The 26,326-nt window shown below is 37.0% G+C and overlaps 1 protein-coding gene across 9 annotated transcripts in view; it reads right to left on the reverse strand.

Moving 5' to 3' along the window:
• Positions 1-1,803: 1,803 nt before the first annotated feature.
• FUT9 (fucosyltransferase 9) overlaps positions 1,804-26,326 on the reverse strand; it is a 106,968-nt gene continuing 82,445 nt past the window's right edge. For all 9 annotated transcript variants that reach the window (XM_032443564.2, XM_085541894.1, XM_085541895.1 and 6 more), the window contains one exon: positions 1,804-12,889. In XM_032443564.2, coding sequence (XP_032299455.1) covers positions 11,802-12,881 — 1,080 coding nt within the window. In that variant the 5' untranslated portion in view covers positions 12,882-12,889 and the 3' untranslated portion in view covers positions 1,804-11,801. The remainder of the gene's footprint in view (positions 12,890-26,326) is intronic.

Raw genomic sequence — 26,326 nt, forward strand, 5'->3', positions numbered from 1 at the left:
CTGCAGTTTAGTGAGTGTGAGAATTGATGTGTGGTATTTTGCAATGTGCAGTCAGAACGCAACCAGCTGATGTACCCATAAGTGTTGTAACTATTTGTCTTTACCTTCTTTATCAGCCTCACTGTGAAGTGCTAGCCTGTTTTTAGACTGTGCTGGCTTCATGTGCAGTTCAGTGCATTGTTTTGTGCCAAGGTACTGGCCTGTGTAAAGCTAACATGGGGTTATTGATTGTATCACTGCATGAGGGAATGGTGCCCACAGCCTTATGGTCACAGACATGGATTTGACTATGAGCAGCTCCTCCTGCATCTCCTGTGCGTAACTGTTTCTTTTAGCTTTCATTACAGGGCTGTGCTTCCAGAAGTAGATCATTAAGTCAGCTGCTTCTGACATTTAGGGGTAGAGATCTGGCTTTCTAAATACACAAGGCTTTATGTCCAATAAGTTGGTGAATCCAGGGTGGGTTTGTAAGTGAAAGGGAAATAAAGTTCTGTTTTAAAAATAGAAAGCTATATTTGCTGTCTTAGCTTTACTTTCTGCTGTGACATGTAAATGCAAGAAAGAGAAATTAGAAGGAAAGAATAAATGAAATATGGTGGAGAGTTCTTTTCTATGTACAGTTAAAAACTAGTTCATCCCTGCATTTGTCATGAGCAAGTTCAGATAATGATAAGTTTGATTTGAGCAAATGACATAAGTGAAATAATTTTTTAAGGAATATATTCAGATTAGCAAATCTTTACTAGCTCAGGAGGAAAGCAACTTGCCTCTCTAATGGGAAGGAGAAAGATTTTCAAAGACCTTAACTACAAGCAGCTCTGTACCCTAACATAATGTTCTGACTTGCTTTGTGATCAGTGGGACCAAATGCTCTATTCTACCGGGAAAATCCTATTAATTATGACATTTATTTCAGTGATAGCTATTGATTATTATTATTATTATTATTTGCATATGTACTTGAAAATAAAACTGACACCATCATGTTAACCATTTCCTTTTGTAGAGATGTAGTTAAGCTCTGCAAATATAGGTTATTTATTGGGTTATTATTTTATATTTAGGACTAGAGAGAATGGTTTTAAGCTGTGGCAGGGCAGATTTAGGCTGGACATTTAGAAATATTACTTCTCAGAAAGGGTGGTCAGGCACAGGAATGGACTTCCCAGGGAGGTGGTGGAGTCACAGACCCTGGGGGTGCTCAAGGACCAATTAGATATTCTGTTGAGGTACATGGTTTAGTGGGAGCTGTTGGTAATAGGTGAATGGTTGGACTGGATGATCTTTTAGGTCTTTTCCAACCTTGGTGATTCTGTGATTCTATTTTTTACAGTGAAGCAATGAAATATGAACACATAAATTATTACTTATCAGCTTCTAAATTTTTTTTATAATTTGTCTTGTGAGATTAAATAGACATAATAAAGCCTATATTCAAATAATAAACATCTTACACTTTTAGGAAAATCAAATGATTGCTCTAATAGTCCTGCTTGACTATGTTGCAATAGAAAGACAAAGTAACCTCAGCTGTAGCACCATACCCATTCAGTTATATTGTTTGCTGCACATAGCAAAATGAAAAAAATAAATAAAATCATGCAGTAGTCTGTATGAATTCAGTCTGACTCTGTGCACTTGCAAGGATTTCTTGTATAACAGCTTTAAAAAAAAAACAAATTGTTTGCGAAAGAGAAACCATAAGAATGACAAGCAACATTCTGTAGATCCAGCCCTCAGTGAGACCTACAACAAGGAAAAGGAATGGTATTAGACCTACAAAATAATGATCAAAGACTGTAGTACACTTAGAAGTTTTTATTTTAAATATAACTATTACAGTAATTTATTAGGCTTATTTAGAGCACTATTATTTACATAAGTCAGTGTTTATGCTTTGGGGAGAATTCCAGTGCTCAGTAGGTAAGAGTCAGTGAGCTGCTTGTTTACCATGTCAGATTTCAGAGAGATTAATTTCACATAAATGATGAATGTCCTTGAAATGGTTACAGTTACCTGTAGCTTCATACATATCTCCTGACTGCTGTTAAATTGTGTTTAAGATTCTGAGCATAGTTATAGGTAATCAGAAGAAAGTTTAACAACAACATCAAATTAAAAATATACTGAAAAGCATCAGTGGTTAAACTTCTACATTTTTCAGACGTACCTCAGGGTGATGAGATTATTCAAAGGGAACAAAGAAATAGTCTGATAGAATCTCTTTTATAAATGTCATGGGCCAAAAGATATAATCACTAATAAATAAAAAAATGCAGCTTTTTACAAGATTTCCTTTTAACATGGCATCTTAAAATGTGCCTGAATGTAAGAATGGTTTTCATAATTTTATTAAAATCCAGTTTTCCATGGTTATTATTTCTTACACATGAATTTATGCTTTATATATATTATATAAAACACATAAAAGTTTTCTGTACAAGGAACATCATTAGTTGAAAACATGAAGAAAGGATTTATATCAGATCCCATAGAATGCTACATGTGTAAGCTCCAGTATACAAGAAAGGGACTTTGGTCCTGATCTTGCACTAAGAGAACAAACGTGGTCCCATGTTTTTACATACAGAACTTACTATATTTGTTGAGACACAGTCCTGAGTACAACAATCAATAATCCCACATTAAGATGACTGATTCCCAAAGTGGATTTGTATCAGCACAGGCAGCTTGAGGGGTTTTCTCCTAATTAACATCAATATATTTTGCAGTTCAAGTTCATGCCATGTTATCAAAGTGTTTGACTATGGCAACCTGTATCATTTTGCCAGTGTACAGAAAGAAAGAATAGAAATGCAGCTCATAACCATCAGACATTTATCCTAGTGAATGTAACATTATCAACATTGTTGTGGACCAGACATCATTGTTTATGACAGTGTGATTGCTTTTTCAATAAAACATCTCAGATTTCAGCAGCATTACAATTTGTCATATAGTAGTTTCTGAATTACCTTTTTTACGGTTTTGAATCTCTGGCACATTTAAGACACCCACTCACCTGTTTAAATAATATTTTGAAGTAAAATTAATGTTTGATATAAAATAACAGTTGTGCTGTAAATGTGGAAAAATAGTCTACAAAAAATAAGTATAAAAATGATACCAGATTTGTGAATATGTATCGTATATAAACAAGTCCAGGTGAATAATCTTGTATATTAGGAATGACCCTTGGTAGGCTGTGTCACAACAGTACATCACATTTTTCACAGTTCACAATAATACAGTTAGATTCACTATGTGATGACACCTTATATAAGAAAAATAGTATTTTACAAACTATACATTTGGCATCTATTTTTAGATTTTTTTTTCTCTGTTTCATTCTCAGTTCCTTTTCCTTTTTTTTTTTTTTTTTTTTTTTTTTTTTAATTTTCTTACAAAATAGTGCAAAATTACAGTGCGGTAGTAGAAGATTTGCAAATCCTAATAAAAAGTCGTTGTATTTAACTGCTTTTTTCATTCACTGGAAACAGTTTGGCACATTAGGATTTTGTGTAGATGGAAAATCTTCTCACTTTATTGTCTTCAGTGCCTTCTTTGTATCTTTAAAACATTAACTTGCACCAAGAGAGTTAACTTCCCATACTTTTAAGTCCTGTCTAACATATGTGTTACAAAAGAAAAAATCAAAAGAAAATTTAGATTTTAGGGATAAATTATTTGCCAAGCAGCATTTATAAGACTGGCCTTTTGTACCATGTTATAAAGAAAAGAATTGATGGGAGCATTTTAATCTGGTGACTGCTGAAGTGCTGAGTTATATATAGCAAATTTATCCCAATTTCATATATGTAAGCATTGATTTGTGGTATATCTTGCAAATTTTGCAGCCATGGATGTCCCTGTACATCAGTCCAAACTGATATTAAGTCAGGGGGATAAGATTTCTTCACAGCCTATTTTACATTTGAGTAATTCATATAAAGACTAAGTAACAGTTGCTTTTGCTGCCAATTTGCAATGATTAGATAATTTTCTTATTAAGTATTTACTTAGGAATGTTAATGAAGAGTTCTTCCAGGTATAAATACTTCATTTGTCCAGACAAACACCATGCTTCAGAAAAAGCCAATGTTCTTGAGGACAGCAGAATCTTCTGTGCAATTGTAAGCAGGCGTGGTGCTGGCTGCAGGACTGAGAGCATCCTGGGCCATCCTGTCTGTGTGCTGAGAAATGCACAGAGATGTCAAATGACTCTCACTTTAGTTCTTTGTCTCCTTTACTGAAAGTAGAAATGAGAAACCCTACTGAGATAACAGTATCATCTACTAGACATTTCCAAATAGCTGCCTGCACCAACCTACTCATAATTTAGGCTATTAACCTGGAGGTGAAAGGCTGTCTGCAACGCAACCAAATCTCTAAACTATCCACTGCACAGAAACTGTTGGTTTCAGTTAATTGCATGGAGAATGTGATGACATAAAAGATCCTCAATTAATTACCTTTCCAATAGCATAATTAAGTGACTTTTTCCAGTATGGAAACTGCAAGATGATGTCTCTAGGCCTAATTATTTCTCATGAGTTTATGGTTTTATTATCTGTATCACTTGATAATATTTGTGCCATGAATTAAAATTACTATTGCATGGTTTATTACATCAATTTATTAGTAATCTTGTAACATTAATGGACATATCTAACCAGGATGATTGTTACACTGATTCTCTGAAGGTAGTCTATAGCACTAGAAGTAATTATTCCAATATTAAAAGGAAAGCATACATGAATAAGAAGGTTGTTTTAACTCCAGCCATTCCACTCTACACTCAAACCTGTATTACCATGTGGGAATCTTCCAAACCAGTTTCTGACTTCAGTGGGAGATTTCCCTGAGCAAGGAGTGAAAGTTAAAGCTGAAACGTCTATTCTGTATGAATTACACTGATTGAACTCTAACATTTAAAAATTGCATATGTTAGGAAAGAAACACACAAAAAAACCCGAAACCATAATGGAATTATTAACCAGTATTAATTAGAAAGCCCACCAACTGTCAGATAATCACCTAGATTCTCTTTTCTTTAGCACACTGGTTTTTACTAAGGAAGCACCTGAAAATTTGACTAACTGACTTTTACTATCTGAAAACTGACTGTTAGATTTAAATAGGTCAGAAGCTTCCTTGTCAGCCTGCACAGACACACTGATGCCCTTTGTCTCTCCCAGACTGTGGACCTCTTGTTACCAATTTGCACACATGGCTGTTCGATCACTGAGTCCCATCCAGACCAAACAAAATATTTTCTTCCAAGAGGAAAGTCGTGTATGGTTTATTCTGATCCCTCTAGGACACTCAGTCTGAGTAAACTGGATGCAGACATGATCAGATTTTATGCTTTCTTCCTAGGACTGTTGTCTAAATGCTATCTCATCTCCTCTCAGTTCTATTTCTTGCACACAAGCACACTCACAGCAGTAAGGAGGGGTGCTGTGCTTAGTGGATGGCATGAGAAAATGGTGGAACAGGCTGTGTCCTGAAGCAGAAGAGTGGGGGCTAAGTCGAATTAATTAACACTAAGCCAAAATTAGTCCAAAGATTTTTCAGCTTGGAGTTGCAAGACTAATCACGGGGTAGACTCATGGATTCAATAAGGAGCACAGAAGATGGCCTCTGCTATATGCTGTGCTTTTTCACACAGCTCCCAAAGCCAATAATAATATAATGCTAAAAGCTCCATTGCATTAGGCCAGTTAAGATGCTCTTAAATTTAAGCACGTGCTTAAGTCTCCAAGTCATATGCATGTGCTTAAGGCTCTTCCTGAACTAGATCCAAAAAAGTATTGTTGCATAAAAGAAGAATCTGTTTCAAAATCAAAAAAGAAAAGACAATGAGATTCTTCATGTTGGACTTGAGACATGATTACCTCACTGACAGATTTCACCCTTCCCCCCAAATGTTATCTTTTATAATATGAGACAGAATCCAGTACTAACAGGAGTGACATTCTTGAATGATCTGCAACAGTTATTGGTTATTTAACTGATGCTTGCCTGATTAGAAATGGGAGAATATTACATGGTATGTTTTTTATATTCAGGTTGAGAAACAAGCATGAGGAGCTAGAGCCAGTAACTAGTTGTTTTCATGCTCAGCAATGCTCACAGGCAGCGCTCAGTCTGCATGAACTTTGCAACTCTGTGTTTTGCTGTTCTTTTTGTCCATCTTTCATTTTATTTGATATGCTTCCTACAGGACAAATATGTTGCTGATAATTGCTTGGACAATCTGTGGACAACCTCAGATAGCAAGAGGCATTCAAAGAAACTCGCAATCAGGCTTTGCTAAGGAAGGGAGATCTCCTGTTGAGCAGGAGCTGCTGTGGTCATTGAGTGTTGGTAAAATTAAAGGAAATGTCTATTTCAGAATGATCTACTGCCAGTTCATCTGACATCTGTTCATTCCCACATTCAGTGGGATAGCAGTGTATTTGCTATTTGTATTTTATCTGTTTTGTGTCTTATTTTCCATACTGATAAGGATAGTAGTGTTCGTAGCTCATTGTATGACAGAGCACCTAAAAACATCCAAAAGAAAGCATTCTAAAATATTCTCTGCTTTTAATGAGGTAACTTGTGACAAGTAAGTAAGTAACTGTGCAACTGGATTATTGTGGGCTGGCAAATAAACACAATAACAGAAGTAAATTGTTGAGAAAAAATAAGAATTGGTTCAATTTCTCATCTTTTATTTCTCTTTAATTGTATGATTACCTTCTTTTGCCAGCAGTATCAAGACATAAACAATACCTTGTTTTCATTGAATAGAAACAGGACCTTTAAGATCATGTAGTTCCAACCCTGCTACTACAGGCAGGGACACTTCCCTCTAAACCAGGTTATTCAAAGCCCCATCCAGCCTGTAGATCCCTGTAAGATCTTCATAAAATGACTGGCTCACTTATATACAGTCAACATGCTTCAGGAATGTCACTAAAGCATTAGAGCCTTGTCTGTTGTTTAGAATTTAATATTAATTCTTTGTTGTTTCAATATAAAATAGATTTCTCTCTTGTTTTATTAATCTTTGAAACAATTTGACCAGTGCATCCTGAAGGCAACATATACAAACTTGAGTGGAGTTTCTATGAAGTACTCTGCTTCCATTTGCAGCAAAAAACTTTCACATACCTTAGAACTTAGAATAGGAATTTCCACACTGACTGAATCCAGTGCTCACTGAGGTCAACATTACTTACAGTCTTAATACTTAGGATATATTTCAAAAATTTTCAGTGTATACATCTGACCTGGTTTCAGCAGGGATAGCTTTCTTTCTAAAAGTATGGTGCTGTGATTTGGATTTAGTTGTTGCTGAGCATTTTTTGTGCTGAATCAAGGACAGTTCAACTTCTCATGCTGCCCTGACAGAGAGGGGGCGGGGGGACACGAGGAGCTGGGAGTAAACATAACCAGGAGAAGTGAACTGAACTGGCCAAAGGGATATTCCATACCATATGAACACTGTCATGGGCAAATTGGCTGGAGCTGGGCACTGCTTAGGGACTAGCTGGGCATCAGTCAGTAGTAATTGCATTGTGCATATATATATATATATATATATATATCTTCCTTTTCTGTCCTGATAAACTGTCTTGATTTCAACCCTTGAGTTTTATATTTTTTTCTTATTCTCTCCCCCATCCCAGTGCAGGGTGAATAAGTAAATGGTGGCGGTACTTTGTATGGTACTTAGCTGCCAGACAGATTAAACCACAGCAGTCCTTTTGGCACCCAGCAGGGGGTTCAAATAGTTAAGAAAATGATAGATATAAACAGGTTATGTTTAAACAAAATTGTTGCGAACATTATAGCATTTTCATCGTTGCCGGTCACAGTGTTGGCTTTTCTGCTCTCCAAGTTGTGCTTGTTCAACCAGATGGCTAGAAACATATCCTATGCTCCATGCCACTAGCAAAAACACTATCCTGAGCCCTTAAAAGCAAGTTTTGTGGTGACAAAGCACCCCAGGAAGAACTAAATCAGATAATGGGACTCATTCTTGAAATAACTTTGTGAATACCTGAGCCAAGGAACATGGCACTGAGTGAGTATATCACATCCCCAGTCATGCACCAGCCTCTGGTAAAACTGAATGCTACAATGGACTTCTAAAGACTTCACTGAGAGCAGCGAGTACTGGGCCATTCAAACATTGGGATACACATTTAGCACAAGCCATGAGATTAGTCACTAGTGGATTTGACAACTGAGCTGGCTCTGTCCAGTCACATGCAGAAGGAGATAAAGTCCTTGTAATGCACGTGAAAAAACATGTTGGGCAAGACAGCCTGAGTTATTTCTGCCCCAGGCAAAGGCAAACCCAACTTTTGCTTGGGGACCTGGGTGCATTTGGTGGGTGACACAGGATGATAAGGAAGTCCAGTGTGTACCTCAAGGGAATTTGATGCTGTGTGAGAATAGACAGTGATTTGAATTGTATAGTGTTAATTGCTGCATAATACTGCATCACTATTATATGTAATCACTATTATGGTTGCCATATGCCATATTAATGGTATTACAATAAGAATTACCCAGACTAATGAAGAATGAATTCTGATGATTCTGAAATTCTGAAATCCTGATTCTTTAGTTGATGATGTCTTATAACAAGTCAAGGACTTTTCAACTCCTTGTGGTGCCCTGAGAATGAGTAGGCAGGGGTCACAAGAAGCTGGGATGGGACAGAATCAAGACAGCTGATCCAAACTGTCCAAAGGGGTATTCCATACTATATGACACTGTGATGAACAATAAGACTGGGGGAGTTGGCTGAGAGTGGCTTAGGGACTGCTGGAGTGTTGGTTGGCAAGTGATGAGCAATTGCATTACATTCTTTTATAATTATTATTTTATCTTCCTTTTCTGTCATGTTAAACTGTCTTCATCTCAACCCATTTGTTTCACATTTTTTCTGATTGTCTCTCCTATCTCACTTTGAGGGGAATTAGTGAACAGCTGTGTGGTGGTTATCTGTCTGCTAGGTTTAACCACAATACCAATATATTTTCATAGTAACAAGTAATATTTTTTGTCATTTCTTTATTGTGCTCACTATTTAATAAAGTAAGAGCTGATATGCTGAATCTTGAAGCTAAGGAACTGTTCATACCTGAATAAGTCCTTGTAATACCCAGCAGAACTCCTGCTGTCTGGTGTGAGGAATGAAGTGCGGGACAGTGGAAGTTCACAAATGAGTGAATATAATTCTAGTGAGGTCAATGCAAAAAAAAATCTGAATTCCATCATCAAGGAGATCAGGTTACCTAACCACAGCAATGGCATTTTCAGCAGCTGAAAACTTCACAACCCTCCTGAAAACAAAAGGTATGAAGAAATAGAAAGGTTTTGTTCATGTAGGTAATAGACACTTGCCTTCAAAACGATATAAATGCTATTCACCTTACATATATGTCAGCACTTTGTTTTTAGAAGACTGTTTCCCTCTATTGCATTAATTTGTAAGGTAAGATCATCTTTTTTCCTTCTGGAATGCTGGTGAATCTAGAAGGCTCACATGTCTTGTAAATAAACTTTTAAAGGCAGCAATAAACAAAATAAATTAATATCTGGATCAGAAAAAAGCTTTTGAAGCCATAGGGAGGATCACAAGTTTGTCTGTAACACTTCCAAATGAGGTTCTGAGTTTAAATGCTTAACTATATTTCTCATACAACCTTCCATGTTTGTATTCCAGCCTGAGGTAAAAGAAGTTTCTCACAGATCACATTATTTTTTGCTAAATTTTATCATCACTTATCCCCTAATCTCTCCATCAGAGTTTTGTCTTCAGGTTTAATCTTACATATTTGATCAATTATGTTGATTGAATAAGGTCTTCTATATCACATAAGCTGAAGTTTTTTACTAACTTTTATGATCTTTTCATCTTTTGACTTTTTTTTTCTTTTTGATAGTTTCTGTTACCAGGCCTTACTTTAGTAGCAGAGCATATATTTGTTCACAGTAAATGAAAATGCACCTTCATTCGTCAACATTTTTACAGCTCATTTCATTTTACTCATGGATAGTCTTAAAAGTTTCAAGTCAATGTTCACTTGCTAACTATTGGAATAATGTACTAGTTTACTGTGTGATGTTTGCCAGTGAGTTTGTAACTTTTAACATTTATTTCAGTTTCTTTTACAACCCTTTCTGTAATTTAAAGAAAATAATGAACATATTCAGTATGGTTTGAAACGTATTAAAAAAGTAGACATATGATTCTGGAGCTGTCTGCAGCTCATTAGTAAGAGTGATCTGCGATATTTGGCATAAAACCAAACAAGCTGATTTGCTTCCAGTTCCTACCAAAATATCTGTATGTCCATGTCATTAAACAAACCTTATACATAAGACAATACATAGCAATTCAGTATTTAAGTCTTGGCTGCTGAAAAAAAAAAAAAATAGTAACAAGATCAAATAACAGACATTAGAAACAGACATACTTTAAACAATCATAACAATCATCACATTTTTGTATTTGCTATCAGAGCAAATTTAATACATAAGAACTTGCCTTTGAAAGCATCTACTGTTCTTGAGATTGCTTTTGCTTATACCTGTCACATAAAATAGTTTCAAAAACCAAAACTCATTAGCTTAATGAGTTGAACGGTTGAATACTTCAGCATAACTTATTTACTGATTTTCAGGATATTTCTTTCAGAAATGAAACTTGCCACTCAGCAAGTCATCCATCTATCAATAAAGTTCAACAGACCTTCATAGAAGTGGAGAGAAACACCACAATTACAAAAATGATTATGAGATAAATTTCCAGAATTTCTCAACAAGCTATTTCTAAACAATCACTATTACCAGCTGAATTCAGTGCATGAACTTGATTCAATCAAATGCCTAAATTAAAATCTGTTTACTTCTGCATTAGCATAATACCAATTACAGCCCAGGTTCATATAAACTGTACTTGAGACACGAGGAAACTTAAGGACACGCTACATTTAAATTCAATGAAAAGCTGGATAAACCAGGGCTTTGGTCCCGAAGATTGTTTATTTTCTCAATATGTTGTTTCTCTGTTCTTCAGAAGGTAAGAACTGACATATTGCTAAAGTGACTCTAGGAGTTGTTTATTGTGAAATCTTTTTTTTTTTTTTAAACAAAGACTGTCTGCTACAGGGATTCTTTTTTAAAAACTGTATTTCTAGATTGTGCACCCTTAAAAAGGGATGCATTTTATCACACTGAAATAATTGTAGATACTGAACTGTGTCTTTCTTGTTCTTTTTTGTTGTTGTTGTTTTAAATCAAATATTACACATATTTCAGACAAGTAGAGCAAATTATCCTTTTAAAATTCTCTATGGCATTTGGGAGTTGTGTTCTCATTTTGCAAATAGATTAGACAGTGAATAAAATGTTTAAAAAAAAAAACTAAGGAAAAAAAAACAAGAAAAGAATTTTTTTAAATGTCAACTTTATGTGTAAGACTGAGACATACTCCACAGAAAATGTGAAAAATCTTCTTTACAAATTATAGTAAACAATCATATATTCTTCAGTGCATGTAATTAGTATGTACATTATAATTTAAAACTGCGTATTGATGACTGCTGCTCATAATTTTTAAAATCTCTTACAAAATATAAATAGGATTGCCAAGAGAGGATGGCTGATAAACCTTGTCGTAAGGTTCTGTGAGGTTCATCCTTCCTTCTTTTTTCCTTATTCCTTTACTCTTCACTTAGACTACAGATCCATTAGCTTCTTCAAAAAAAAGTGCATATAGACACTCACACAAATTAGTTCCAAAACCATTTTTCTAAATTTCCAATTGATTTGTATTCCTGGTGTCTTTTCACATGATCACAAGCAAGACATGCATGCGATTCCCAGAATTTAGGAAGATACACTGAGAAATCCTTCTTCCAGTTGAAGTAACTAAGGTACATCTTGTTATTTTTGTCAAGCATCAGAAGATATTCTGCCAGCTCTCTTGGGGATAGAAAATCTTCCACATGGATAAAGGAGTCTGCTGGAATGTAATTCTCGTAGTTTTCTCTGGAAGGGCCCAGTACAACTGGTACTGATCCAGCCAGAAGAGCATTGTAAAGTTTCTCAGTAATGTAATCTTTGTGGATTGAATTTTCAAATGAAAGGTAGAATTTGCAACTGGAGATAGTTGGAATTAAGTTTTTATCATTGACGTAGTCTCCAAAGGCTTGCCCATAGGTATGGATTTCAATGTATTTGCTAAGCTCATTGTAATACTTGACTCGAGCGTGCTCAGGGTTCCAGTTACTTACAACCCAACAAACCAAGTTTTCTTTACTTGGTACTTCATACGTAAAGGAGCTTGTACCGACCATCATGGAGCCATAAGGCACCTGAATATCTGAATCACGTCGGTAAGTCAGGGTTAGGTTAAAGAGGTGTTCAATGCCACTCTTCTGTGGTGTATGAGTTGGAGATTCCAAGTTCATCCAAATCCATTTCTGGAATGGTGGCCTGGCTTGCTGAGGTAAATTAGTCAGATCCCAGTTAATGTCCCTGTGATGAATAAGAACTGCGTGGGACTTGTTATATAGCGAGCGGTCAATAGTCAGATGGCACCCGTGGATGTTGAACATTGTTTGGCAGGATGTTAGATCAAATGTCTGGCCAAATGGCCAAAGCCAAACCAAAATAATAGTTTCATTAAAATTATCAGTTTTGGAAGAAAAGAAGCTCTTCATTTTCAAAACTGAGCTGGCTGATTCCACAGGACTAGAGATCCAGCTGCTTGTTGGTTTAATATAAATTAGTATAAATGCCATGAAACAACCAAGGACAATGAAGATAATCAAAAATGGCCGGAAAATTCCTTTAGATGTTGATGTCATAATTTGTTCTGAGGAAAAAGAGAGGAAGACAAAGAGAGAAAATAACATCAGGTTTTTCAAATACATATATACCCCCTCTTAAAGCAATCAGACATCAAAATGGACACCCTTCAATATTACTGACCTGTAACTTCAGGAACTTTTAAGTAAAAAAAGGATGCCCTACCCCTGTAAGTGCTCATATTCATGATGGACAGGGCTTTGAACAACGTGATCTAGTCCAGTGGAAGGTGCCCCCGTTCACAGCAGAGGGCTTGGAACGAGATGATTTTTAAAGGTTCCTTCCAACTCAGATCATTCTATGATTTTGTGAATCTATTCTATAAATGTATGAGTTCTTGAACAGCATTCATAGAAAAGTTTTAGATAATGACATATTCATATTTATCTTCTTCACACAAGAATCTAACATATAAATTAGAGTTTTAAGGTATGTCATACTGATATTTATCAGCACATATCTTAAGTGTTTTTACTTAGAACTTAGGCCAAGAGTTTGAGACTCACAAAATTACCTGTTGATTCTTTGCTTGCGTATGGGTAAGGGTTAATATCTTGCAGTTTTTGTCCATACATATTTGTGTGCATATAGAGGATATAGATTTAAAGGAATGAAAAAAAAAATTGTACTGGAACTTTTATTTCTGGATCAATAAGACTTAAAAAACTAACTTTTGACTGATGAGTATATGGAGATGAATTCTTACTTTTTCCTTGGGAATCCTAAAACAGATGATAGAGTCATAGAATCATAGAATTACTAAGGTTGGAAAAGATCTTAAAGATCATCAAGTCCAACCACAGCCTAACCATAGTACCCTAACTCTAACAACCCTCTGCTAAATCATATCCCCGAGCACCACATCCAAATGGCTCTTAAACATATCCAGGACAGTGACTCAGCCACCTCCCTGGGGAGCCTATTCCAGTGTTTAACTGCCCTTTCTGTAAAGAAGTGTTTCCTAACATCCAACCTAAGGGAAGAAAAGAAGTAATACAGGTTCTCAGCACAGACTATGTTCTCATAGTCAGCCTTACATAGTCCCTATACAAAGAAAAATGAACAATAAAATATCTTTAAAACATTTAAGCATGTTTTTATGTCATAGTCCTGTGTTAAAATTTAAGAAAAGTATAGATACCAGATACACTGCTTCTTTGTGAGGCACCTTTTCATTTTCTATAGAGAAAAAAGAGTGAGAATTTCATATAGTTTCCTTTGTCCTTTCTCTAACTGTTTCTTCCTGAGAGAATTGATATATCTCTTTCCAGCACTTGTCTTCCATATGTTTCTTGTGAAACCTGGCAGAGTTAGGGATAGCTTTTGGCTAACCTCTACTCCTAAATGTAGCCCTAGAACACAAAAGTTACGTATGTGAAAAGTGTTGGGACTTAAAAAGGAAAAGGAATAGAAATTAGTTACAGAAAAAAAGTGTACTGTATTTGTTGGCATACAGTAAAAAGGCAATTGAGCATTTCAATTACTACAAAATTTGTTTGGCTTTCTTTTTCTGCATATTTCTCAGTGCTTTCGATTTCTGTTATCTTTGATAGCTAGCTGCACAAAAAAGCCCAAACAAACAAGAACAATAACAAAAAACACCAAAAAACACCAAAAAAAAAAAGCATGGATATATACATACATATATGTTCAATTCCTAAAAATAGATGTAAAATATATTCTCTAAATAAAAGAAAGAAATTGATGGCAGAAAGCAGAATTTCTTTTAAGTCAGTTCATCTCATTTAATGTGAGAGAAAAATAATTACATTCAGCACAAAGACATAATAGAATGTGATTTAGAGGTCCACTAATGCAACATACATGTACTGCTTTGTGAGTGTAAAAGCTGATGCGTGTGTAGCAACACAATACAACAAAAAGCATTTTCACATTCGTTATTGAGGAAAGGGACAAAAAGGGAATGTCCTACTGAGTTCTACACTAACATTAGATCTTGAGGAAAAAATAATTTGCCACAGTTTCTTCCTTATTTTGGGAAGTCACATAGTCTTTGTTCTGGTTGTATGTATTGTGATGGATTAACCTTGGCTGACTGCCACTTACCCCCACCCCCAGCTGCCCTCTCCTCAGCAGGACAGGGCTGGGGGGGCGGGTAGCAGGAATTAAGATGGAAAGACTCATTGAGATAAGGGCAGAGAGATCACTTACCAATTACTGTCATAGATGGACTCACTTTGGGGAAAATGAATGTAATTTATTGCCAATTAGAAAAGATGTGGATAATAAGAAGCATACAAAAAATCAAACACTTCTCCCCCTCACCCCCTTCTCCCAGACTCATCTTCAGTCCTTCATTCCCACTTCTTCTGCATCCCATCTGAGCATTGCATGAGAGCTGGGTAACAGGGGGTTGTGTTCAGTCCATAACAGCTCTTGTGTCTCTCCTTCTTCCTAACACTTTCCACTTATTCCAGCATATTCCATCTTCACTGCTGGGTCCAGCCATGCCCTGGAGTGGGACTGAGGGAGCAGACTGGAACCAGTTGTGTCTGGCATGCAGCAGCCTTGACTTTTCTGCACAGTGGAACCTGGCAGCCACCTGCCATCAACTGGACATAGGCACCTAGTACAGTCATTTAAAATATAGGGATGTGCTGAGTATGCCTGTCATCTCAATCCCCTCCTTTTGGATAGAGTTTAGCAAGTCCTCTATGCTTTTAGCAAAGCATCTTGAAAGGAGTAGAGGGGAAAAACTGTTGTGTCCACAACTTTTTCATTTAGTCCAATCAGTTCAAGTTCAGTTTGTGGTTCTGCGGATATATCACATAGGCTTTTCTTCAGCTTCTGTTGATTTTTGCTGGAAATACATCTAGAGGGAAGTTTATGACCTGACCCATGAGAACAGAAGACTGTTTTCCTTCTTTTCTATGAATAAAATTGGAGCATGTACTCTAAGGTGTAAGGGATTTGGGTCAAACAGCTCAAAGAGATGAAACTTGAGTTAGAAACAAGGGGCTGAACCAATCTTCATGTGGCCATTCTTAGTTTCTCTTCTACTGAAACTAACACACAGAATAGGTATGTCTTTTCACTCAAGAGGTACTGTGAGTTGAGTACAAAAATAGGTTGAGGAAGTTGTCTGTTCACAGAAGCTGATGATTTTTTGAAGACCAAAATTGCTGGGAAATCAGAAAAGTACCTTAACACTGTGTCTTGTTATGTAGTCACCCTCCAATTAAAAGCTCTTTGGTGCTCTCTGGCAGGGGTTATTTTAAACCAAGCTCATCTGCTAACTAATGAAAACCCCTGCATAAACACATGATAGTTCCTGCTATGTAGGAAATAGTCAAATATTATTTATTCTGTTCACTGCATGAAATTCTGTGCCCACTGTGTGGTATTTATGCCTTTGAATTTTAGTGTCAATGTGAGGATAAACTGCTTCTGTATCCAGAAAGCTGATATTAGCATCTTGCAACATTAAACACGTAAGTTTACTTATTCTGTCTTTTCAACGTCTTTTTCCTCACATTGCATTGGTGCCCTCTGTATTCAAGTGCCCCCTACTGATATGGGATCATGGTTCTTAGTTTTACCTTTCACCAAAACAGTAGCCCACAGCCAGGATACCACTGTTTAGTTTTTCATCTTTGGGGTTCAGAAAACTATTATTATGCAAACTCACACATCTATTAGGAGATACATAAGTGTTTTTCATTTTGAAGCTTCTGCTAATGGAATGCTGGAAAAGTGTTGCAAAAGTAAGACACATTATAACATGGAATGAGAGGCTCACAAAGAAGCAGAAGAGATAATAATTCCAGCAATATTATTTGCCTATACCCAAAGGAGCTGACAAGATTTTGTTTTAACTCCGGCAATGACTTTTGAGATGTACACAGGGAATAGCAGCCATTTTTCAGAATGAAGTACTAATCTCAGAAGCAAAAACTTTTGTCCTCAGTCCAACAGACTGCTTTCATGACTTCTGGGACTCTGTCCTTAACAAAGACAGCAGCACAGTGAGGGCATGTGGTAAACACCTGTTAGCAAATTGTATTTTCTTGAAAAATAGCTTGTCTGTAATGCTAGTATATATAGGTTGATTCTTTGTTTAATTTGCCCACTAAAATTTGTGGAAGATATTTTTCACAATGTTATTCAAAATGCATCTTTCATATTTAACATTTTCTTCTTCCCTTTTGTACCCAAGGTAGCTGCTGATCTCTTGCTGTTTCTTTCTCACTATAAAGGTGACAGACACGGTGGAGACATTCACTGCAACACATCCAGCCAAATAACCTTAGCTCACCCTTCCTCTTTCACGGCTTTCTTTCCACCACAGAAGCACACACTTCCTTTTTGCAGATCCCCTCCCCCATCAATTTCTGTCATGGCAGCCTTTAAAAAGAAAACTTGTCAAAGAAATGTGTTTACTGAGACCATTACCAACAAGAAGAATTCAGTATCCTTCGTAGTTTCATTATGAACTACATCTCTGAGTGTTGTGGCCTATCAACAATTTTCTAGGTGCCATTTTCCTATTTGAAAGCATAGTATCATCAGTGCAAGACTATTTTCCTCAGCAGAAAACTTTGCAAGACTTTCTTTTAAGTGCAGACTTCGGCATTCCATCACCAAGCAACTGCATGTAGTAGCAACGCAGCCACAGGGATAGTGGGCAGGGAGCTAGCAGCATTAACCCTAAGTACACCAGGAAAGGCTTGTAAAATATTGTATGAGTGCATCATGTTCTCAAATAAATAAAATGCAATTCTATAGGACCTATTTTATCATGACTCCTTTACAATGATGACTTCTTAATTATTCCAGGATAGGTATACCCTCAAGGTTTTGACAGTAGCCCCAAATATGAGACTACTGGCAGAGGTATAACTGTCGTTACTAGTCTAATACTGAGATATTCCAAAGGCTTAGTGGTGCAGTCCTATGATTTTGCAATCCAAAAAAGCTGGCTGCTGTGTCCATGGAAAAAACACTTACTGTCAGCACAGGCAGCCACTGCAAATCTTCTAGAAGAGCTAAAATGACTTTCTGGAGGATTTTGAGGTGTGCAGGAATGAAATGTTTCCAAGAGTGCAAAGAGATACTAAGGACAGTATTTTAAAAGTAAGCTGGAACAAAGGGACAGTGTTGTTTCTGAAATCATTGACATTGATTAATGAATAAAGATCACTTGTTACTTCTCTTGTCTTACTTAGAATTCTGAAATATTCCAGGCTAATTCTTATCAGCACCCTGTATCAGGAGAGTTCAAGAATATATACTTTAAAATCTCAAGTTATCTTTGGAGGATCACTCTGGGGATCAGACTTGGCATCTGTGGCACAGCAGATTTATTGAAAGTGAGAAGCAGAAGGACACTGGGGCAAACAGAGGTGACAGAGGCCCTGCTAGCAGGAGATAGTATCTATGGAGATACTCTGGAAATATTAAAAGGACATTTGAATACAGTGTGAACTGATAAGGATCACATGCAAACAAACATTGTTGGAAATAACACTCCTTTGAAATTGCTGTACCTGTCCTTTGGCATATTGCACCAGTCCCAGCCACTGCATATCAACATTTATGCAGGGAGCACTGTCTTCTTAGACCACACTTCCAGATAGCTGGAATTTTTCACTTGCAGTATAAAATGAAAACTTAATGCCTTAGGATTGCATGAGTGTAATTTCTTATCTTCAAGTGCCCCAAGCTGCTTTTGGTTCAGTTCCCTGAGACTGAAGAATGCTTCTTTTTGATGGAATTAACTCTTATTGTTCCCAGTTATACTTCCTTTTCAGCAACTGGAATGGTAGATAGTTTTCCCTACTGTCTAAACATGAGCTAGCTACCATGCCTTTACATGCCTGTCCTGCAGATTTCTGAAAGCTGCCTAGTCTGAAAAGACACAGCTGAGCTGCATACAGTTAAACGCTTATAGGCTGAGAGTTGAATGAGCTGCTAATCTCAGGCTGTGTATTTTTATTCTATTGTCTGCAGCATTCTTTTTCTTTCCCTCACCATCTCCTTTGTTTTCAAGTTATTTGTTCAGTTCCTTAGATTCCAGTTCTGCATGTTTGCACTTTGAGAACAATATAGAATGGTTCCATACAACACTGGCATATATTGTTACGAATAGCTTAAAAAAAAATAAATAAATGATTTAAGACCTTAATTAAGATGGACTAGTTTAGGGGTGGTGCTGGAGCTGCCACTGTAGAATGTTAAGAACAGGTTAGACATGAATCCTTCAACAATGAGATTGGACTCTGCCCGCAGGTTCTGGGTTGGGTTAGACAACCTCCCTTGATTCCTTCCAGCTCAGTGATGATATTAAACACAGATGATTGTTGTAAAATGTACCTAGTAAAAATGCAACTTGGTAACCAACAACTGCAGAAAACAGCTGAATAAATTGTGTAAAAAAATCTTCCATCTTGAAGCTTTTCATGAAGTCTATGGAAGAGCAATACTTCATACACTGAAAAACTAAGAGAAACTGAAAAATTGTATGGGCAAAAAAACATTTCCTGTCTTCAAAGGCAAAATGTAAAGATTCCTGGCAGTTGCTAGCTGGGGTACTGCTTCTATTTTGCAAATCTCCGAATCTCTATCTCTCACCCAGTTTGGCCTTGGTGAGAAATAGCCAACTCTCAGCTCCATTCTCCAAGTTGCCATGCAGTGCACAGTGTGCTGCAATCTTTCTGCAGCCTCCAGCCTTCCCTTGATTGTCATACATCTTCTCCTCCTCCCAGCAGCACTCACATGCTGTCATTCCCCAGCTGCTGAAGCACCAGTTCAGTGGTTCCTTTCTGCAATCTGATTGCACAGCAAAAGGCATCAGCCAGCTGAGCAGGGTCTCTTAATAACAGAGGAGTGTGGCTATAGCATTTCAGTCCATACTGGCATACTGGAGTGATTCTCCTTCAATACCCTACAGCCTCATATTTATAAAAAGAAAAAATAAAAAAAAATAAAAAAAAAAAAAAGAAAAAGAAAAAGGAGAATTACATGAAAATCCTATATGTGAGAAGTATTTTCCAGCAAAATACATTATTATCATCAGAACCCTGCTTCACACTCTAGCTGTACTAGTTTCTACACATGAACCCTAAGGTCTGACTTGGAATGTAAGAAAACAGTTGGTTCCCTCACTGGCACAACTAGAAAGTTTGTTCATGCAAAGCTTTACTAAAATTTGGTAGCATTGTCAGTCTTGATAACATGCAGAGATAGGTCCATATTGACAAGTCTACGACAAATCTAGCTTACAACTAATAACCTTCTCTGAAGGGAGTGGTGGCTTTCCATACTGTGCTAATCACAGAAAAGAATGCTCTTCAACAGCTTTATCTACCTCTCCAGGAAAGCACCTTGTCTTCCTGAAGATAAAACTCATCCTATACAGCACAATCCAATCTTCTTTCAAAAGCACTGAAAATGCTCTGCATCAAGTGAAGCTGTAGAAAGAAAAGCAGAAGTACAAAAGATAGTTTCTTTCCATTTCCTTTGGGGACAGCAAATTGCTGTTCTCTCCAACTGAGAAAAGAGCTGTACAGTAGATTTGTGGCCGGCTTGTAAAACTGCACCCAATTGAAATACATAGAACATATCTGAACAAACTATGCATATGTGATGGCCACCAGCCCACCAGGAAGTCCTAGTTAACTCCCAGTAGCTACGAAAATGGTATGACTTAAGGCAAACAGAGATGGGGCACAAAATAGCAAAAGAAGAACCCTACGCTTTGCCGTGCATGTATGCTAAATTCCCCATCCTATCATCACTGTTATTTCTATCTGATTTCCTACTATACATTTCTTTGGTACACTGGAAAAAATATATAAATATTTTTGTTGACAAAGCAGACAAAGTAGAGTCAGTAAAGGGCGGAAGACACCTGCTTAAAATAGTGATCACTTATTAGGGGGCATTACTTTTGTGGCAGAGAGGCTTTTGGACCTCTAAGTACCAGCAGTTTCTGTAGATACAATTAGAGGCTGTATGCAGTAGTCACAGTGTTGAATCTTGCTGCATAGGCAAGCTTGAATATTTTAATTGGGATTTAATGCTGCTCTTTTTGTAGATACAACTGCACTAATCTGGAGGATTCTGCCAGTGGCAGTGTAGCTCTTGAGATGGTTCTGCAGTCTAGTAAGAAAGCCTGAAAGCCCTCTTAAACATTGCATAAAATCCTCATAATTTGGTCTCTCTTAACGATTCAGTTCCCTGTCTGCCTCGCACTTTTTTCTTCAGAAACTCATTATACCTTTGTGTTTGGGATCTCTACTGATGTCCCTGTTTTTTGGGGTCTTTTTTTTTTTGGATGTTAGTCAACAATCTTTCTTTAATTTACAAAGGATGCTACTTGCCAGACAGACAGTGACTACCCTAAAGAGTGAAGGGAGAAACTGAAGTGCTCACAACCACTGCAAACAGCTATGCGCCTGAAAGGGAGAACAACATTTACTTGGACAGTCAAAAGGAAAATGGAGAAGAGAGCTGTTGATTTTCAGATCTTTTCTCCCCTTCTTTTTAATATGGCCATATTCTTTGCAAATAAGACTTCTTTTTGCCCTTCAAAGGGTGAAAGCACAACTGTTCTCTTAGAAATCCATACAACTTATGTGATTATCCTGAGCAAAGAAGTAACCAAATGTTGGTCAACAGGACTCACAGTGGCCAAGAGTCCTTATCCAAGTTCTGCATCTTGAGCAGAGTCCCACATTGCTCTTGTTTTCTTAAAAGAGAGTTCATTACTCAAAGCTTCAGGTGAAAGTCTGTGTATTAAAACTACAAATCCATCCTATCTTAAGATCATGCGTGCCAAAAAAAAAATCACTGCTTATTTTCCATCTGGGAAAAATGCACTTCAGCTAAGTGAGAACTTGTTGGTATAATACCTAAGCACAAAATTAATGGACAATTGGAAAACAAGAATAGAAACAATCGCTGTCCTCTTGAACCACAACAGCTTAGCTTTCAAGGTGACTTGTATTGGTTAAGTATTAACTATTTTAAAGAAAGAGCCTGGTAGGTGTGAGATGGAAGGTAATCATAAGAATAGGACTCTTAAATAGTTTGCTGTAGCAAACAAGTTACTAATTCACTATGAACATTATATAGGTTTGGTAATTAAAAAAAATTTAAAAGGAAACTTAATAAAAAAGAAAAAAAGAACCCAAGTGACTTCCTACTCATCCACAGAAATAGAGGAAGATTCAGAAATTAAATGAAAAGTTGTTTCTAAGAATTTTAAACAAAAATAAAAATGTAATCCCCAAAATCTAAGCAGCAAAACACAAAACAGCGAGAATGAAAACATATTTGAAATAGAATTATTTTAGATAGTATATATTGGAAAAATGATTGATACAGCATATACTGCAAAACCAGCAAAAACGACAACACCAAACCTCACAAACTGCACATTCCTCTGAGAAAACAAAACCCCAGTTGAGGGAAACCAGTGGTTAATTCCTTGGAGTTATTCTTTGTGTGCACAGTAAAAGGAAGAGCGGTGAGCCGGAACTACTAGTCTAACAAGCTGAAAAATACAAAGCTTAACAAAAAGTCACTGAAAAGATATTTTGTATAGGAAAAGAAAAGCAATCCTCCAGTAAAGAAACAACAAATATGTAAGAGTAATGAGTTGAAGGAATTACAGACTGGAAAAAATCCTACAGCAGTTACCAACACCTACATGTTTTAAGATGTTTACTTGTTACTTCTTATTGTCCAGGTAAACAGATGGACTGATGCCTTGAGAGCAACTCTCAAGCTTGGAATATGGGAAGGAAGAATATTCTGCACTGTCTGTTGACAGTAAATTGGACAAAACAGGCTGATAGTTTGTACAAAGCTTGTGCTTAATTTGGAAAGACTCAAGAAACTTGCGGTGGAAGCTGCTATTTCCTTGCTTATTTTCTTCCTTCTATGCCTGCTGAAAAAACAAGTATCTGTGGCAAAAGTAAAAAGCAGTCCATTCTAATGCTCAGTTACTGAATTTTACTGTCATACATTATTCTATTGTTAATAGAGCAAAAATTCCATAATGAATTCATGTCCTTTTTACCACTATAGTAGCGAGTTAATATAAAATTATTTACTATATCTTGAAAATAGAATTTCCTAGGCAATCTTTTTACCATTTCAAGGTTTGTAGCCCATACTTTTCCTCTGCTACAACCCTGCCATACATATTAGAAAGAAGCATTTAAGCAGGGGAAAGAAAAAGTTCTCATTTGTTTCTGATACACGAGGAAACCTGTATATAGCCATCTTGCTCAGAAAGCAGCTTATAAAAGAAAGTTAATTGAGATATTTTGGAGGATATACAAGGAGAAAGAAAGAAGTAATGGAAAAATAAATGAAAAAGAAAAAAAAAAAAGAGCTAGGTATGAGGACAGCAGTGCTCTACTTAATTCTGTATTCCTCTGATTTGAGGATGCTGGTGTAAAGAAAAATTATGGCAAGCAGTTGCCTTTACAAACAATGTGTGTCTCCCTGCAATTAGCACAGCTCAGCAAGAATGAGTAAGATTAATTTGATGGCAAGGGTGATAAGAAGGGTCGAACCCCATGCTTGGCTAGTCTACTCCCAGTCCTAAGGAGCCCCAAACCAGAAGCAGGCTCTACTAACAGGGCTCGGGGGAAACACTGGTGTCTGACTTTGAAAATGCAACCATGAAAGCCTCTGCTCGTTTGTTTTTCAGTGCTAGTCATGCTTTAACTCCCTCTGGCTCTCTGCCTTTCAGCCTCCTGTGCACTCAGCAGCCTGGTGCCAGCACATGCCCAGGAGGGGCTCATTCTTCATAGGGATGGGGACACTCATATCAATAAACCAGCAATTTTCCTAGCTCTCAGCCCTGAGAAGGACTTAATGGCTTCACTTACAGCAGCAGACTCCATCTCAAATGCAGTGGTAGCAGCTGCTTTTTCTTCTCTATTTCTAAAGGAATAGGCATAGGGTGAAGTCAATTTATGCAGCGTTTGGAGCTACAACCTTGGATGAGGGATACAAATCGTACTTGAGTCTGATCTGGACCTAGAGATTTCACTTGCCTTACAAATTTCCTATCTCCTCGATGGCAGTGGCAGTTGATTCTAAAATGTGTGAAAAGCTTTATGATTAGGTGGAAAGAATCCTTTCATCCCTACTGCTGCCCTAGCTGCTAATCCAGACACTACTCTTTTCTCTTGACCTCTTTCTGTCTCTTGCCTATTGACTCCCTAATGATTTATGCCCAGGGCGCATCTGCAGCAGTAGACCGTGGAGTCTGCCTCCTTCCCTGTGTAGTTGCAATTTTATAATGGGAATACTGCAGGGGGGTGGCAGAGGTGGTTTGAATCCTCTCTTTTTGAAAGATCACAAAAAAAAAAAAAAGGCCTTATTTTGAATAATTGTTTTTGCCATACTCCTCTGGCTAGGTTTAAGAGATGTAATACCCTGATTTCTTCATAAAGGAAAGGAGTTATCCCTCTGAGCACAAGGGAAGATAAACAGCTGTAAAATCCAAGGAGAGCCCAATACTGAAGAACACCAGATGTCCTTTGGTGATGGATGGAGGAAGGCATATGCCAGTCCTGTTCTGGGCAGCCTCTTCCATTGCTTGTCCTGCATGTCTCCATACTTAGAGACCTAGGTAAATTCTTTCAGTAAGCGAACACCCTAGACACTCTAAGGAAGCTTTTGGATTCCTATCCCAAGGCTGGCAGTTAACAACCAGCCCTGCTAATGCCTATTTTGAGTGCATTACAGGCTTTGGTCTGTGAGGTCAGATGCAGGCTAGATATCAAACAAAACAGAGATTAAATTACCACGAAGTCTCCCTCCCAGCCAAATTAAATGGAAGTAAATAGGATTCTTATATTGTAATCTTTCATGAGGGAGTGAAATCAAAAGCAATAAAAATGGTATTAGGAAATATTGGTATTACTGCCCAGCATACAAACAGGATGAAAGACAGTACAGTTTTGCCATGACAATTAGAGTCTGTTGGTGCCCTAAAAAGCATCTCCCATAGTACAGAGGACACGGAGAACTTCCTGGCTCATCCATCACTTTAACTTCAGTTCAGTTAAATGAAATTAAATTTGAGTTAATCTAAGAATTAATTGCTTTCTATCTCATCTTCTGCACTATAGTATGAAATGCGATACTTCTCCTTCAATAAACATTAAAATCTGCAGATTAAAAGCTAAACCAGTACTGCTTTGGATGCAGCAACACTTCTGAAATGCCTTAAATATTCTTAAGGGCTTTTATTAACGGTAGACATTCTAACAAACATTCTAGTCACACCGCAGTTACAAAACTATTACTGAAACTGCTTTAGTGGGAGTAAAGGAGGGATGAAAATGAAGTCCAAGTCAGACTAAGTGATTAACATAATACCATAAAGTTTTTATGATATGTGACAATGATTATTTTAATTTACATGAAAACAGTTGCATCTGTGGGATAGAATATTTTTCTTCAAACAAATGTCACATGAAAGTAGTCATACCACATTAATTCAGATCAGATACCACTGGCATAGATCGTTGTTTCAGAGCTCTGAATGCATTCTGATCTTCTTGACTGCAGTACATTAGTAGAGGAAAATGGAAGGTATAATCAGGTTTAAGCCAATGACCTCTTGATCTGTGCAGTAAAAAAAATGCAGAACACTTCTCAGAACTATAGTAGAAAATCTGTCTGTAAAGTTGGATTTCTTGAATGACAAGAGAAATGAGAGATGAAATCTTTTTCACTTGAACAATGACAAGCCTTCTGTTAATTTCAGAATGGTTAGGGTTTTGTTCTTTGAGTTGAATGCAGCTACATGTGAGAGGCAAGAACAAGAGAACAAAAGCTATTCTTCTGTGAATAAAGTCAATTTAGAAATGAAAAACCTACGGCAACTCAAGACACAGCAAGGCAGATATGAGACACGATTGGGGAACCAAAACTCTGGAGCAAGTTATAAATAATGAACACTCCCCTACACAGACACATATGCACCCATGATCTGTAACCTGAAGAAATTTAATCATGTATTCAAGGCATCTCAGTTTACATTCTTGCAGTGCATTATAAATATAAATATGCACACATATATATGACATTTATGTGATATTTGAAACATATTTTTTAGATTCATTGAAATATGTCGTATCAATTCTGCTTTTTAGTCTGTGTCCATATCTTTACATCTATATGTGTGTAAGTATATATACATGCGTGTCTGCTTATGAAACTACTGCCCAGACTGGTGGATGTAGGCAGAAGCAGTGGACACTGAGCAGTTGTGGATGGCAGTGGAGCAGCTACTAATGCCACAGACACCTACTGGGAGAGAAACAGAGCACTGAAATCAGTGAGGCACCAGGCAGAAAAGGATGGGTAGAAAGAGGAGAGCAAAAATGAAGATGGGGTTATTGTTTATAAGAAATAAATTCTTTTTCTTTTTTATGCCTTAACCCTTTTATTA

Source organism: Coturnix japonica, chromosome 3 (assembly GCF_054131305.1).
Source record: "Coturnix japonica strain WE chromosome 3, WE-NBRP24, whole genome shotgun sequence".
In the NCBI taxonomy this organism is placed as follows: domain Eukaryota; kingdom Metazoa; phylum Chordata; class Aves; order Galliformes; family Phasianidae; genus Coturnix; species Coturnix japonica.